The following is a 16287-nucleotide window of genomic DNA, read 5'->3' on the forward strand; positions in this document are numbered from 1 at the left end:
AGTATTGACACCGGAAATTAGAGGCCTCAGATCAGGATTTGGCCAATTGTGGTGTCTTAAATAGTAATGCTGTGATGCTGTATGAAGAGGAATCCGCCGACACTGTTCTTGATTATAAAAAGGTTTATTACAAGCAAAGATTCAGCATCAATTTTACAAACTCCTGCAGAGAGCTTAGAGAACGACCAACCCAAACCTCAAAATTTGCCGCTCTGCCTTTTCTTTGTGTGAACAACGTATATATCTCAATGCATTGTATCAACATTAGGACGTAATTTTGTAAGTATATCATTGGACGGATAACTGACCAATCAATGCCTGTTATCTGGCACAACTCCAAAAAAGGTATCTTCTGTCTTGGGGGGACCTCTACTCATGTTAACAATTTCCAGATGTTCTCAGTGAGTGTAGAGTAAAGTTCATGCATCCTCCTTATACCAACTCTTAAGTCAAAGTGTATAGAATGTTATAGAATGTCAATATACCACACAAATAACCGTGGTTAGGATATCCCAAATGTTTACATTAGACCCCCACAAAAAAACCATAGTAGATAAAGATGGTGTATTTTTTTTTTTGAAACACTTTCAAAAAAATATAAAATCCTGCCAATCTCTGTAATCTAATTTTGTCAGATACTTATAATATATATATATAGATAGATAGATAGATAGATAGATAGATAGATAGATAGATAGATAGAATGAGCTTAAGGCCCAGACACACCGACCAGACGGCCGACCCTCGGCAGAAAAGGCAGTTGGACTGATCTGTCTCCCCGAGTTGGTCAAAAAAGTGCCTCAGAACACACCAAAGAGACAAGACGTAATACGTCTCCATAACAGCAGGCGGCGCTAATCTATATTGTCGCCCAAAAATGAAAACCAGCAGCTGATTGGACGAACGCGTCACGTGGGTCTGGTTTCTCTGGAAATTCGTAGACAGACTGTCATGGCGGCTTGTTCGGAATACGATCTCATATTGTACTAAAATAGTTCACCGAAACGTGTTTCTGAAAACATTTTAAGAGAGAAATAGGCCGTGCAGTTGCTGAATCTGTCTTCATTTCAGATTGACAAAGGTCAGTTTAAAAGATTTTCGTCAGATTTTGAGAAACTCTAGTCACGCTCATTCCGCTCCCTGTTTCCGGGTTAGCACTCCACCAACCAGATGGGTCATTTGAGTCCGACTGCCGACAGTGCACAATACCGAACAGACTCGAGTCACTGACCTCGCCACACTGTCCGACGGCCGATTATTGACTCGGTGTGTCCGGGCCATTATAGGTTTCCTCACAGACTTTTTTTTAGCTAGCTAGCAAACAATACAATATTTTGTTAAGGAATAGCTACAGGCTAACTGTTTGTTTTAGTTAGCCAGCTGAGAAAGGCTGGCGTTCCATGTCTCAGCTGTCACAACAGCGTAAACGTGTGCTCTTTCAAAGCTATTGAAGTCAGTAGATACACTGACAGAGTAAGCGCCCATGTTGTCGATGAGAAGCCAGTCCCCAACATGCAACTCAGGGATCCAGTAGCCATCAGTTATTTTGTCATAGCAGTCGCAGGTTGGACCCCAGATAACAGAGCGGTATCTCTGCTCACTGCTGTCAACAACCTGTGTAGAGCACAAACATTAAAATAATGAATAATGAATCCATCCATCACAGCCTCCGACATGGTGTTCCACATTTCATTTGAAACAAACAATTCTCCTTTAGGTCTTTAGTTAACTTTAGCCATTGGGTAGTAACTATGCACAGATACTGTGGATAGCAAGAATTTGAAATCATTTGCATTGGACGTAATCTTGTGTTTTGCAGAATCGTCCAATATTGGCTTTCTCATGTGGCGACAATAATTACCCTGTGAAGATACGGTTCAAGGTTGGAGTGAGCAGGGTCATTGACAACGCAACTCATGGAGCCGTACACTCCATCGTTAAGGTAGTACATCATCGTTCTCTCAGGGCTGTTTTCCCCACCGTCTGGAGAAAAAAAATGCTTGTTACAAAAGTGGCAACTGTGCAATATTTTTGCAAAGATGTTGGAAATGATAGGAAACTCATTTTATCTATGGCCCACCAACTGCAACCAGGTATCTTGGGTTCTGCACAAAGTGACTTACTAACACCCTGCGAGCCAAGATTGTGCTCACTCAGTGGCTGAATAGCTGAATGGCCATTAATGAGGCTTCAAAAGACATATCTATACATTACCGCTATCTTCATCCATCTCATCAAAGATTACTCTTTTGGCAAAGACATTTGCTGCCAGTGTGAAGGCAGATTCCACGTAGTAGCGGCCTGGCTCTGCAATAATCTGCACCCCACAGTCAAGCGGGAAGAATTCATCCAGTGCTTCATTAATGACGACTGAAAACTAGGAGGGAAAACCACAGTGGGTTAATTGCATGTTTCACAGGCATCTGGGTTTCCACAGGCAGCTGAAATGAAGGCAGAGAGGAGCGATTCAATTCATTTCCTGTGAGCACAGCAGCATGAGCAAAGTCCGCTGACGGTGGCAAAAATGCCACCGCAGTTCTTGCTCTCCCAAATTTGACTCTTGAGTCACTTTTAGCAGAGCGGTAGCCAATGAGAGGGCAGACTCGCAAACGTGCCTACAATATACGCTGTGTTTAAGATTCCGTGCAAATTAAAAGAACATGAATTTCTCTGTACGACTGCAGGGATGTTAACAGCTAGCTTAGCAAAGGGTTGCCCAGGCACTTGGTACAGGGTAAATCCAGACAGCTAGCTAGACTATCTGTCCAATCAGAGTTTTCTGTTGCACGACTAAAACAACTTTTGAACGTACACATGTTCCACCAAAACAAGTGCCTTCCTGAGGCTATTTTGCAGAAGCACCGCGGCTCCGTTTGGCACTTAGCGGCACCCAAGACGTTTGTGATTGGTTTAAAGAAATGCCAATAAACCAGAGCACGTTTTTCTCCCGTTACAGAATGCTGTGTGGACTAGCCAGACCCTCCTCCACAGCGCTGTGGAGGAAGGTCTGGCAATGCGAGACTAGTTTATTAATGACTGCAGGTCAGGTTTTATAGAAAACAGCATGTTTTATGTTTGGGGGAGGTTATGGAACCTAAGAATCAACAACGTGCCACCGTAACCCGCCTACTGCTACGAAAGCGCAAGAAACCACGTGGCTGTAGCAGAGAGCAAATTAAAGGGCAACGGTTTGTTCTGTGGGAGCTCTGTGGACATGAACATTTAGTGTGACAGTCCTTAGCACTGAGCTAAACTCTAAGCCTGCCCACTTTCTAGTGGTCCGATCAAATGCAAAGGGTTAGCTGTACCGCTGAAATATTCCGTTTCACTAGGAGTACTGAGGCTAAAGGCGCTCCAACTTCCGTTTCACTGGGACTCTAAAGGACAATGTGTCCCGAGTCGACCCTTCTCTGGGATATGTTTTCATGCTAATCGAATGCGTCTCTAGCTTTAAAGAAGCTACCACAATCTACATCTATCTATCTATCTTATCCACCTTTCTAGCTAGCTAGCAGGCTTGCTAGCTAGCTATCCATCTATCTAATGCATTATAAGAATGCCTTTATTTATTTATTTTAAACATGAATTGAATTTGATTTAACTAGCCTTAGTATTAGGCCTTTAGGTTTTAAAAATACAAAATTAAACTGATTCAGGGAAGGTTGTAACAAGGCATTAAAACCTTCCCTGGACCCCCAGTTATGTTTTCATCTCTTGTGAAATAGCCTAGCTGCTAGTTTGATTGAGTAATGTTAGACATTTAGATTTTTAGCTTACAAGACAGTGATTAAAAAAAAAAAATTGTTTGGATTTATAGAGATTTAATATCAGGACAATATTTCAAAAATACAACATTTTAAAAATTAAAATTTATACCTCAGAAAAAAACTTTTTAACCGGTAACTCTCTCTTTTAGTTTCAAATGAGGCTCCTTTTTTTAAAGCAAGAAGACAGTGCAACTAAGCTTGTACAGAGTGAGGCTATGTTCACACTTGGCGTCTTTCTTGACAAGAAAAAGTTGACTAGGGTGCTTTTGTAGTGAAAAGAAAGCAGCCAAGAGCATCTTTTGTTGCTAAAACAACAGCTACTGCTACAGTATCCTAGCTAGAGCGCTATGTGGAGAGGTGCTAACGTTAGATAAAACAAAGGTGGTGGAGCGAGCTAGACAAAGAACAGAGAGAGAGAGAGAGCGGTGCTAACGTTAGATAAAACAAAGTGGTGGAGCGAGCTAGACAAAGAACAGAGAGAGAGAGCGGTGCTGCTAACGTTACATAAAACAAAGTGAGTTCCTTGTAGAGGGAGAGCACCTGGGCATACCGTATAAGTCACTGTGCTCCAACTCCATTTTTTTTACACCCTATTAGCGCTGGAAGTAGGGGCGGGTTTTTTTCTTTTTCAGAAAAGTGGAACTTGAACCGGTGGCGTTTAAAAGAGCGCTCAGGACTTTTTTGAAAACACAGTTTACTCCGTAGGATCATAATGTGAAACAGACGCTGGCAGCTTAAAAAAAGACGCCAAGTGTGAACATAAGCCTGAGTGTCATCACTCTAGCTTGTTTCTGATTGGAGGAATTCAGGGTGTTATAATGGAAGTGCAGACCAATTAACAAGCACCAGCATTGCATTTTTTTTTCTTTTAATTTTACCTCTTCAAATTTCCCTTGAAAGTCCCCAATCGCAGAGAGTCCTCCACCAATATCCAAGAGTCTCATCTGGAATCCAAGCAAATTCTGAAAAAAAGCTCAATCAAAAATGCTTTACTGTTAGCACACGCCAGTGGTGGAAGAAATACTCATGCCCTTTTTTATTTAAGTAAAACATTGTGAAAATACTAGTAAAAGTCTAGCATTAAAACACTTACTAAAGTAAAAGTATTATCAGCAACATTGACACAGTCACAGTACTCATTATAATAATATTTGTTTTTATTGATGGTGTTTCTGGATTAATATTCTTAATGTGAATTAATGTTGTAACACTTTAAAATAAGGGTACATTAATTAGCATTAGTTAATGCATGAATTAGCATTAACTAAACGTTATTAACAGTTTAATAAGTTGTGTAATAAACATTTATTAACAATGCTCATGTTAGCTAAGGTATCAATTGATGCATTATTTACCATTAGTTAAAGCAGCCATATTATGCTCATTTTCAGGTTCATAATTGTATTTTAAGGTTGTACCAGAATAGGTTTACATGGTTTAATTTTCAAAAAACACCATATTTGTGTTGTACTGCAGTGCTCTCTCTCACTGCTGCAGATCCTCTTTTCAGCTGGTCTCTGTTTTAGCTACAGAGTGAGACCTTTTTTCTTCTTCTTCTTCTTCTGTACTATCTTTGATTGCACTGCACATGCCCAGTAGCTCAGATGTAGATCATGTCAGCTAGCTAGCTCCATAGACAGTAAAAGAAAGGCTGTTTCTACAACTTTGGTCAGTTACAAGGCAGGATTAGCTGGGAGACTTCTAAATGAGGGCGCACATGTAAGTCGTTCTTTTGTAGATTATGGTGAACTTGTGTGTGTTGTAGCAGTGCTTTGCTATTGAGAACGAGGTAGCATGCTAGCGTTAGCATGCTAGCGTTAGCCATCGCATTAGCATGCTAACGCTACGAGCTAATGGTTGCGGTTAGCCTGCTCGTTTCGGCTTGTGACGTCACAAGTCGTGCCGATTTTGAACAGCTCACCCAGAGACTGAAGGCAGGACACATTCAGAAACCGTATCTCACTCTAAACAGCATGGATGGATTTTTTTCAAAGTTTGTATGTGTGTGGAAGCACCAGAGACACAACATAACACCCCAAATCCCAGAAAAGGTGATTTTTTCATAATATGGGCACTTTAATGCCTTAACTAACTGTTAATCACAGTTAACTAAGGTGTCTATTTTACCATTAGTTAATGCAGTAAGAAGCCTTGACTAAATGTTTCTAACAGTTCATTAAGGTGTCTATTATATTATTAGTAAATGCAATATTAAGCCTTGACTAACACTTAATAACAGTTAACTAAGGTGTCTATATTACTATTAGTTAATATAGTAAAAAGCCTGGACAAACTGTTGGACATTTGTTAATGCCTTGACTAACTGTTAAAAACAGTTAAATAATGTGTCTATTTTACCATTAGTTAATGCAGTAACAAGCCTTGATTAACTATTAATAACAGTTAACTAAGGTGTATATGTTAACATTAGGTAATGTACTAAAAAGCCTAAACTGGAAATAACAGCTAACTAAAGTGTCTAATAGAGAAGACACACCAGCCCGATAATCGGGCGTCGGGCCGTCTGGTGAGGTCCGTGACTCGAATCTGTTCCGTGTGTCCCGTGCCGTCGTCCATCCGAGGAGCCGTCGGCATTCATTTGGGCCGACCCGACATGTTCAGTCGGGGACAGGGCAGTCGGGACTCACCCGGAAATGGGGAGCGGATGAGCTGCTCAAAATCTGACGAAAATCTTTTAAACTGACCTTTGTCAATCTGAAATGAAGACAGATTCAGCAACTGCATGGCCTATTTCTCGCTTAAAATGTTTTCAGAAACACGTTTCGGTGAAATATTTTAGTACAATATGAGATCGTATTCTGAACAAGCCGCCATGACAGACTGGCTGTGAATTTCCGGAGAAAAAAGAACCACGTGACGCGTTCGTCCAATCAGCTGCCGGTCTTCATTTTCTGGTAAATAATCAGACTGTTAATGGAAACAATACAGAGCAGCGCCGCCTGCTGCTATGGAGACGTATTACGTTTCGCACACGCACAGAGCGTATGCTCAAGTCGGCGTCGCCTCAGTGTGTTCTGAGGCATTTTTTGGACCTCGGGACCCGACTGATCAGTCCGACTGGCTTTTCTGCCGATGGTCGGCCTGTCTGGCTGGTGTTTCAGGGCCTTAAGTAAACCCTTTGTTGATGTTAATTAAGGTATTTCCTAATAGTACTAGGTGGTTGATAAAGATGTTTGATAGCATGTATGTCTTAAGGTTCACAGCATCTCATTATGAGAAAACAGTTTTTATTGTTTACTTACAGGTTATGGTTGTCCACATACTTTTGTCCACTATATTTGTCCATCCTCCAATATATGACTTACTCTTGGTTGAGGGTGAGATCAGTGAAAAGACTCTATACTCTCCATGCAGAGGTTTGCTTGTTCCTTTGTCTTCATGTAGACATTAACTTAAAGCCCAACTTATATAAATAATTGTCCATGCTATATAATCATTACTCAACCATAACTGGTCATTCAATTAATGTATAATAATACTGAATAAGCATTACTAAACCATAACTAAAAAGTTGTTAATGCTCTTTGATAGCCTTATTGTAAAGTTGAGAACATATGCACCTTAACTAACACTTAATTAATGTATGAGTGCTGAATAAGCATTACTAAACAATGTTTCATGGTTTATTTAGTTTACTCTTTGACTTAAACATTCACACAGCTTTTAAACATTACTGAAACATTGTCAATGTGAAATCAAATCTTTGTGACAACCTTCTGTTATGCACACATATTCAAATTGTAAAAAAAGATTTTCATTTGACTCTGAGTTTGACTCAGTCAGTTCTCATCTTTCTTTCCACTGAAGACTCAGAGCTATAACAGTGTGAGTCCTGTATGGAGATTACACTGGACATTTTCCCTCTCTTGTCATCTTCACTGGCATGTCTCCTGGATAGTTTTCCTCTCGATGTTTATCATCTGGCTGATAAGGGCACAAGGTTTGTCAGTGTTTCCTCTAATATCGTTTGTATTTTCAGTCACTTTATGATATGCCGTTTAAGAGTTTTACGGACTTGGAGATGAGTATGTGCAAGTAAAGCTAGCATGTCATATTAGCCTGCAGTTAATATTACCAGGCTAATGAGCCCGTTTAGCTACATGAAACGGTGTAACTTGAGAGATAGAAATGCAATTACTATGGTATATTGGATGTGACAGAAGGTTCAAAGGAGAATCATTTTATATTTTATTTTATATTTTATTAGGCCTTTAATTTAGGTTGATTGACCATCTTTCAGCCGGGGAGGCTACACTATGATCATGATTATTTATGGTCCATAGTGGTCTATACAAACAAACATTTGAATGCTGTGATTGTTGGCTGTCAGATGCATCAATGCATTAATATTCTGGACACAATCTAGATAATAGGTAATCATGATTGTCAAGGTAGCTCACCACTCACTTGGTAGAGTGTATACCATTACCAGTAAGGCTGCCCTATCGTGTTTTGTTGTCATTTGAGTGTACAACATGTGTAAAGATCTGACATTGATCTAGTGAATGATCAATCCTTGCATTCGTAGCTTTTGCATGCATTTAAAAGAAATGAATATATCCCAGTTGGTTTGTTAGGTTTAAAGAGAGGAAAAGTATCCAGAAGACATGCCAGTGAAGATGACAAGAGGGGGAACATGTCCAGTGTAATCTCCATACAGGACTCACACTGTTGTAGCTCTGAGTCTTCAGTGGAAAGAAAGATGAGAACTGACAAACTATGAATCAAATGAAAACCTTTTTTACAATTTGAATATGTGTGCATTGCAGAAGGTTGTCATGAAGATTTGATTTCACATTGACAATGTTTCACTAAAGTTTAAAAGCTGTATGAATGTTTAAGTCAAAGAGTATTAATAACTTAAAAATCTATTTGCTGGACTGTTCCGAGGTAACCGTGATTTTTTATATTTTTTTTAGATTAGATTCAACTTTATTGTCTTTGTGCAGAGTACAAAGACAGCAAAATGCAGTGAATTTCCCACACCAGGAGTAATTTATATAGTTCTATTTTATAGCGATAGATTATCTGTTCAAAACATTTTCTATGTTCTATGCAAAATGTAAAATGTTCTATTAAAGAAAAGATAGAAAATAAATATTTGTGTGTGCTGTAAGGTGGTTAGAACATATGAAAACGGAATCGGCTAAAATCGGTATCAGCAGTTCAAACTCAATGAAAAATCGGAAATTGGAATCGGCCTAGAAAGTTGTAATCGGTGCATCTCTAGTAGAGTGCTAACCCAGAAACGGGGAGCGGAATGAGCTTGACTAGAGTCTCTCAAAATCTGACGAAAATCTTTTAAACTGACCTTTGTCGATCTGAAATGAAGACAGATTCAGCAACTGCATGGCCTATTTCTCGCTTAAAATGTTTTCAGAAACAAGTTTCAGTGAACTATTTTAGTACAATATGAGATTGTATTCCGAACAAGCCGCCGTGACAATCTGTCTTTGAATTTCCGGAGAAGCCAGACCCACGTGACGCGTTCGTCCAATCAGCTGCCGGTTTTCATTTTTGGACGACAATACATATTAGCGCCGCCTGCTGTTATGGAGACGTATTACCTCTCGTCACTTCAGTGTGTTCTGAGGCACTTTTTTGACCAACTTGGGGACACTGATCAGTCCAACTGCCTTTTCTGCCGAGGGTCGGCCGTCTGGTTGGTGTGTCTGCAGCTTTACATACACCATACTCTTCACTTTCATTCCCATCTATATTCTGAAGGTTCTTATAGAGGGGTTTGTTAACATATCACACACAGTCTGATTTATGTAATATTCTATACCTGAATACATGGCGAAAATGGATTTTGTATGGCTGTTGACAGTATGTTTTGATTAATGGAGTGATAAAAAAGGGATATCCAAAATCCCCTCTGTAAAAACGTTTGACTCTAACATCAACAAAATGAAACAAGAACGTTGAACCTGGCTTTATCCAATGTTCACATTTCTCTTCTGGAAAGGTATGCAAATTAGCACATAATTAACAAGACAATGCCTCATTTGTATGTTTAAACTTTAAATGTCAGGAAACTTGTAATACAAAAAATATCTGTCTTAATGTAAGTAATCAACTGGGGATGTGTCATGGTGATATACAGTATGTTAGTAATTTTTTCCCCTATTCACCTGCAGTGTCTCTTCTTAACACACGTGTCAAACTCAAGGCCCGGGGGCCAAATCCGGCCCCTTGCAGATTTTGATCTGGCCCGCATATCAATTTAGGTTCCCTTTAGGTTTAAGTCTTTTTTGCCTTGTTATGCACCAAACTAGTTGTGCACCAAACAAACAAAAAAAACAAACGATATTCAATAATAACAATAACCCTCAACAATAACAAATGTAGTGGAGTAAAAAGAACAACATTTGCATAATGTTGTATAAAATACAAATGTGTACTTAAATACAGTCCTCGAATAACTGTAGGCTACTTAGTTACGTTCAACTACTGGCAGATGCACTCTGATATCATTTATGGTCAGGGTACTAAAGTATAATCCGTTTTTCGTTTTAAACCAAAAATGAAAAAACGAAAAAACGGATTGATGTTTCGTTTTTGGTTTCAAACCAAAAACAGAAAAACAAAACTATGAGCTCCGTTTTCTCGTTTTTCCAATGTCCATACAAATTAAAAATTAACTGGAAAACTGCTCGTTTTTCAACTTGTTTTTTTGTTATTCATGTTTCCGTTTTAACCCAAGAGCGAGAATACAGGCTCATTTTTATAATGTGCATAATCATTGAAAATCTGATGGAACACAGGTCTCGTTTATAATGTTATTTTGGTCGTACGTGTTAAGTTAAAAGTTGACTAAAACCAATGCACTCTGGACAGGAAGTAACATTAACGTGTCAAAATAAAAGTATGAGAACTGCAATAACTGCCAGAAGAACAATGTACTTTAGCTTTTGCCTGTAGTTTATCAGATTAAGATAGTTAATTATTTAGGGTTATATAAAGTATTTAATTGAGCAACATTCATTAATAGCCACAAAGGGAGTAAGAATGGATATTGTTTTAAAATAGAAATAAGATTATAATAAGTTTTAAATCACATTTTAAATAAAATCTGTATTCCCCTAGCATTATGTGTGGCGTTATTGACTACTTTTACTCTAATCTACTCCAGCCAGTAAAAACAGGCAAAAAATATAAGGGCTTTTTTTTAATTGCTCTGCAGAATATTGAATGTGACATGGTTGACCACATTAGCTGCCAATGAACATGTCAATGTGATGAAGAACATAAATTAACAAGTTAAAGTGTACTGGAGACTCTCTCATTCTGGTCTGGTCTCCTCAGGCCCTGCAGATTGGACCAGAGTTCATGGTGAGCATGGTAGACCTCCTCACTGCTGGGCCTGTGCCTGGATCACCCAGCTCGTTAGATGTTCACTGCTCATACTAAGCCCTTGAAACAGTAGTTGACCAATATTGGATAATAAAATATAATACATGATAGGTATTGTGTGGTTGAATTACAATAAGGGATGGTCAATGGTAAGCACTGTGGCCTCACAGCAAGAAGCTACTGGGTTGGAACCTTGGTAAGTAATATAAATATTTACTGCCATTGTATTGTTGGAGCAGCAGCAGATGGCACAGAATCATGCAAACGTTTAATGTTAAACCAAGATATATCTCTCTCTCTCTCTCTCTCTCTCTCTCTCTCTCTCTCTCTCTCTCTCTCTCTCTCTCTTTCTCTCTCTCTCAGAAAATACACTTTCACAAAGGCTGGTGCATGTTTATCATATATTGTATGGTGCTGTGGACTCAAGTGGCAAATCTGACTCAGCAAAGTGGCCTACTGTAATATTCTAGCAGTAAAGCACAAGTGTGGTCCAGTCTGCAGGGCCTGAGGAGACCAGGATGAGAGAAGCAACATGGCAGCTTCCTCACTAATGTGATGAGAGGTTTGCAATGTGGCCCAGTTGTATCTGCAAGAGTTCTTCGTCACGCTCAAATTAATGGCAGTGAAGTTGGTCAACCATGTCACATGAATATTCTGCAGAGTTGCAATAAAAAGAAGCCTTTTCATTTAGTTTCTTTTAGGAAGAAACCTCGGACAGACCCAGGCTCTTGGTAGGCGTGTGTGTGTGTGTGTGTGTGTGTGTGTGTGTGTGTGTGTGTGTGTGTGTGTGTGTGTCTTTCTGTCTGTCTGTGTATGTGTGTGTGTGTGTGTGTGTGTGTGTGTGTGTGTGTGTGTGTGTGTGTGTATATATGTGTGTGTGTGTGTGTGTGTGTGTGTGTGTGTGTGTGTGTGTCTGTGTCTGTGTGTCCTGTGTGTTTATCTTCTGTAAAGCTCAATAGTGTCCTATTGCACTACCAGGTCAAAATTGCTGCTATACTGCTATAAAATTGAATAAAACACCCAAAATTTTATGAAAGTTGTGAATATTAATTTACTTGTGAAGAGCATGGAAGGGAACAATGCATGTTATTTTTGGTTAATTTGGTTGAAAGAGTGTTAGATGCCTTTTTACTGGCTGGTGTAAGATTAGAGTAACTAGTCAAACTGCCACACGGTAATAATAGATGAATGTAGATTTCATGTGATTTTAAAATTATTATTAAATAATTAAATACTTTATATAACCCTAAATAGCTAACTTTAGCCTAATCTGACAAGCTACAGGCAAACAATGTTTTCATCAAGTGCCTCGTTCTTCTGGCAGTTATTACAGCTCTCATACTTTTATTTTGACACGTCAATGTTACTTCCTGTCCAGAGCACATTGGTTTTAGTCAACTTTTGACTTAACACGTACGACCAAAATAACATTATAAACGAGACCTGTGTTCCATCAGATTTTCAATGATTATGCACATTATAAAAATGAGCCTGTATTCTCACTCTTGGGTTAAAACGGAAACATGAATAACAAAAACAACAGTTGAAAAAACGAGCAGTTTTCCAGTTAATTTTTAACTTGTATGGACATTGGAAAAACGAGAAAACAGAGCTCATAGTTTTGTTTTTCTGTTTTTGGTTTGAAACCAAAAACGAAACATCGAACCATTTTTTCGTTTTTTCATTTTTGGTTTAAAACGAAAAACGGATTATACTTTAGTAGCCTGACCATTTATAGCCACTGTGTGCAATATTTGAAACTTGAAAAGTGGTAGTATCGAAAAAATGACAGTTGCTCATACCGGTTTACGACACAAATGCGAATCATCAACAAAAAATGTAATTGATTTCAGTTCTTGTGTTCTTGTGTTGATTAATTGCTGTGACGCTGACTTACCGCTATGTCAAAGACTTGTCGGGCGTCTGCAATGGCCTGTTTGAACGCAGAGCCTCCGGTGCACCCGCTGCCTACGTGAAAGCTGACCCCGATGATCTCTGAGCCCAGCTCTCCAGCGCGTTCCAGCAGCTTGCCAACTGACACCAGTCTGGCTCCAAACTTTGAACTGAGTTTTATCAGGGATTTGGAGTCATCCACTGCGATGCGGAGCACCAGTCTAGAAAGTGATCCAATAACTTTATCAATACTCTTAAAGGGTAACTACCATTTTTTTCCAACCTGAACCCTATTTTCCTATGTTTTTGTGTCTAAGTGACTGATGGGAACAACAATCGTTGACATTGGTCCAGTATTGAGCGAGATCGCTGCAGTCGGCAGCGGCAAAACAAGCTACAATGTAAGTTAATAGGGCAATTGTGCAGTCTGTATTTACCTTCACTAAAGTGCTCGTTTTGCCACTGATAGACTCAGATTAATATTCTAAGTGTCTGACAACATTATGGAAAGGATTTCTAAGGAGGACGACCTTTCTGTTAAAGAGTAAGAATATAAAAAAATCTGCGAAATTGCGTTCACTTAAGCCACCAGACTCCATGAAAATAAACACAAAGTTCGTAAAATCGTAAAATACACTTCATTCAAATCGACAGCAACAAAATAAAACTATGAAAAGCCGTCTTGGGTCGCCTTTCCACTTTTCCAACCATCACAACTCTAGTTTTGGTTGAAATAAACACATAGTTTACAGATTTACATGTGAAAATATGTTGGCCCTATACACGTTAAAAGTATTGCTTTTTTAAATGGAGTCTGGTGGGTTTAGCGCTAGCGACCTCAGCTGTTTCTGGTTAAACAGAAAGGTCTCAAAGAGGTTTTAAAGGTCTATCTCTGTAGGGATCCTTTCCATAATGTTGTCACACACTTAGAATAATAATCTGAGCCTGTCAGTGGCAAAACAAGCACTTTAGTGAAGGTAAATACAAGCTGGACAATTGCCCTATTAACTTAAATTGTACCTTGTTTTCACTGACTGCCGACTACAGCGATCTTGCTTAATACTGGACCAATGTCAAAGATTGTTGTTCCCATCAGTCACTTAGACACAAAAACATAGGAAAATAGGGTCCAGGTTAAATAAACCCTTTAACAAGAATTTACACTCAACGTAGCAAGCAAAAGTATCAGTCGTCGTTCACCTACTTGGCTTTGGGGTGACAGAGAGACATTTTCAGGAGTTCATCCTCATTATCAAAAGTCATCATATCTACTCCATGAGCACAGGCGTATTTGATGTGCGACATTGGTTTGGTTGTATGTGCGTAAATGATTTTATGGGGTGTCACTCCGAGGGACAGGGCCGTCTGGATCTCGCCCTGTGTTTGACCAAAACATGTCAAATGATCAAAGGTGAGAGGGACACAACCTTTCTCCATAACAAAGAAACCAATACGGCAAGTTATTATTTTTAATTCTTCATCAGTACCTTGCTAGCACAGTCGAAACCTATGTCCAGAGCACTCATCATCCTCAAAACTGCCGCTGTGTTGTTGCACTTCACCGCATAGAAAGGCTTGACTCGAGGTAAGTTAGCAAGCCATCTGAGGTGCCTCTCGTACATGCTATCTAGATTTGCCACATAGAATGGCTCTTCATTGTCCTAAATGAATAAAGCAAAGCTCATATTTTGTATTGAAAAGAATCTCAAATATCCAACAATACTTTTACACAATTACACAGAGATTCATTGTTCGCAAAATTTTAGGGACACGATGTCCCTGATACTTACCACTTGACCAAGCTCTTTTATTTTATTGTCTATGACATCTTTGACGGTCCTTCCGTTGTCCAAAATGTCAATGTCACAATTCTCAGGGGACAAAACATGCACGCCCAATTCATTTTTATTCATTGTTCCTGCAAGGAATGACAAGCAGTAAAAGACAGAAGCATAGAATTATTGTTAATGTAAGGCTGGATCACGATCCCAATCAGCAATGTCCTTCTTTGTTCATAGCCATTTGTCTAGATTATGCCATGCTAATAGTAGTCAAAAACCCAAACTGTAGGCCCATATGCCTCACACATTACATCACACTAAACAGAGTTTGTTCATCTTACCACGGTCCATGCTCCTCGATATGTTGCAACCCTGAAAATATCAAAATAGTATATGTGTTATCGCAGCCTTTCTATAAAACACGTAACCTGGATGTAAGTTTGACGGTAAGAACTAACACACGTCCAGCTAACACTCATGAGAACATGCTGGTTTTATTCGGTCAGTCTTGTCTTAACCCCGCCCACCATTTCAAAACCAACAAAGAACATAGTTACCTTGAAAAAACAATTCTAATTTCTCATTAAATAAAGACACACAGATCAGGTTTTAAGCAAGCTGCCAGAGGCATTGTAGTTGTTACAGCGTGTACTTGGTTATGGGGAAATCAAGGCAGGGGCAGCGGGAGCAGGGGATGGGGACGCACTACATTTTGGAATTCTTTATAATGTGAACACTTGCACACTCTCCGTACGACCTCGACGGAGGTGAGGCGAGTCGAGCAGGTACCATGTAATGGAAAAAACGCCATAAGAGCTGGTCCACGGCAAACCTGAGCCAGCTCTAACCCTTATCACAGAGGAGAGTTTTAAGCTTAATCTTAAATGTGGGGACAGTGTCTGCCTCCCAAACCGAAACTGGGAGCTGGTTCCAAAGGAGAGGAGTCTTGTAGCGGAAGGCTCTGTCTCTCATTCTACTTTAGGAAGCCAATGCGGAGAACGGGAGAAATACGATCTCTTTTCCTAGTTCCTTTCAGTGCATGTGCTGCAGCATTCTGGATCAACTGGAGAATCTTAAGTGAAGCAACCTGATAATAAGGAATTCAAATCAGAATGCCTTCAAGTAACAAATGCATGGCCTTGTTTTCTGCACCTTTTTTATTAGACAGGATGTGCCTAATTTGTGCAATATCACGCAGGTGAAAAAAGCCGGTCCTTAAAGTTTGTTTTGTAAAGGGCTGTGGAAGGATACATCCTGATGAAAGATAACTCCGAGATTCCTTACAGTGGTGCTGGAGGCCAGGGCGATGCCATCCTGGTGGAACACAGCGTTAACACATGAATCAACAAGTAAATAGACCAAGGTTATTATAGTTTTGCATTTTTCATTAGTTTTTTTTATTTGTATTTCTTTTTGACTTTTGGTTTTTCAAATTCAGTTTAGTTTTAATTTGTTTTTAAAGCGGGTTT

At 39.4% G+C, this 16287-nt stretch overlaps 1 protein-coding gene across 1 annotated transcript; it reads right to left on the minus strand.

The window, feature by feature from the left end:
• Positions 1 to 1368: 1368 nt before the first annotated feature.
• LOC116053707 (ornithine decarboxylase-like) lies at positions 1369 to 14968 on the minus strand. The gene is made up of 8 exons (XM_031304810.2): positions 14828 to 14968; positions 14525 to 14698; positions 14242 to 14414; positions 13042 to 13258; positions 4646 to 4729; positions 2215 to 2377; positions 1862 to 1983; positions 1369 to 1614 (listed from the first exon to the last, which is right to left on the minus strand). The coding sequence occupies exons 1-8, from the start codon at positions 14948 to 14950 to the stop codon at positions 1369 to 1371; spliced, it is 1302 nt and encodes a 433-aa protein (XP_031160670.2). The 5' UTR covers positions 14951 to 14968.
• Positions 14969 to 16287: the final 1319 nt, after the last annotated feature.

The sequence above is a fragment of the Sander lucioperca genome, chromosome 24 (assembly GCF_008315115.2).
Source record: "Sander lucioperca isolate FBNREF2018 chromosome 24, SLUC_FBN_1.2, whole genome shotgun sequence".
Lineage (NCBI taxonomy): Eukaryota > Metazoa > Chordata > Actinopteri > Perciformes > Percidae > Sander > Sander lucioperca.

Coding starts and splice junctions, on each gene's coding strand:
- LOC116053707 (XM_031304810.2), bottom strand. CDS start 14,950: ATGAATAAAAATGAATTGGGCGTGCATGTTTTGTCCCCTGAGAATTGT. Junction 4,730..13,041: donor GACAAGTCTTTGACATAGCG/GTAAGTCAGCGT, acceptor GCTTTTTTTCAG/AATTTGCTTGGATTCCAGAT. Junction 2,378..4,645: donor TTCAAGGGAAATTTGAAGAG/GTAAAATTAAAA, acceptor TTTCCCTCCTAG/TTTTCAGTCGTCATTAATGA.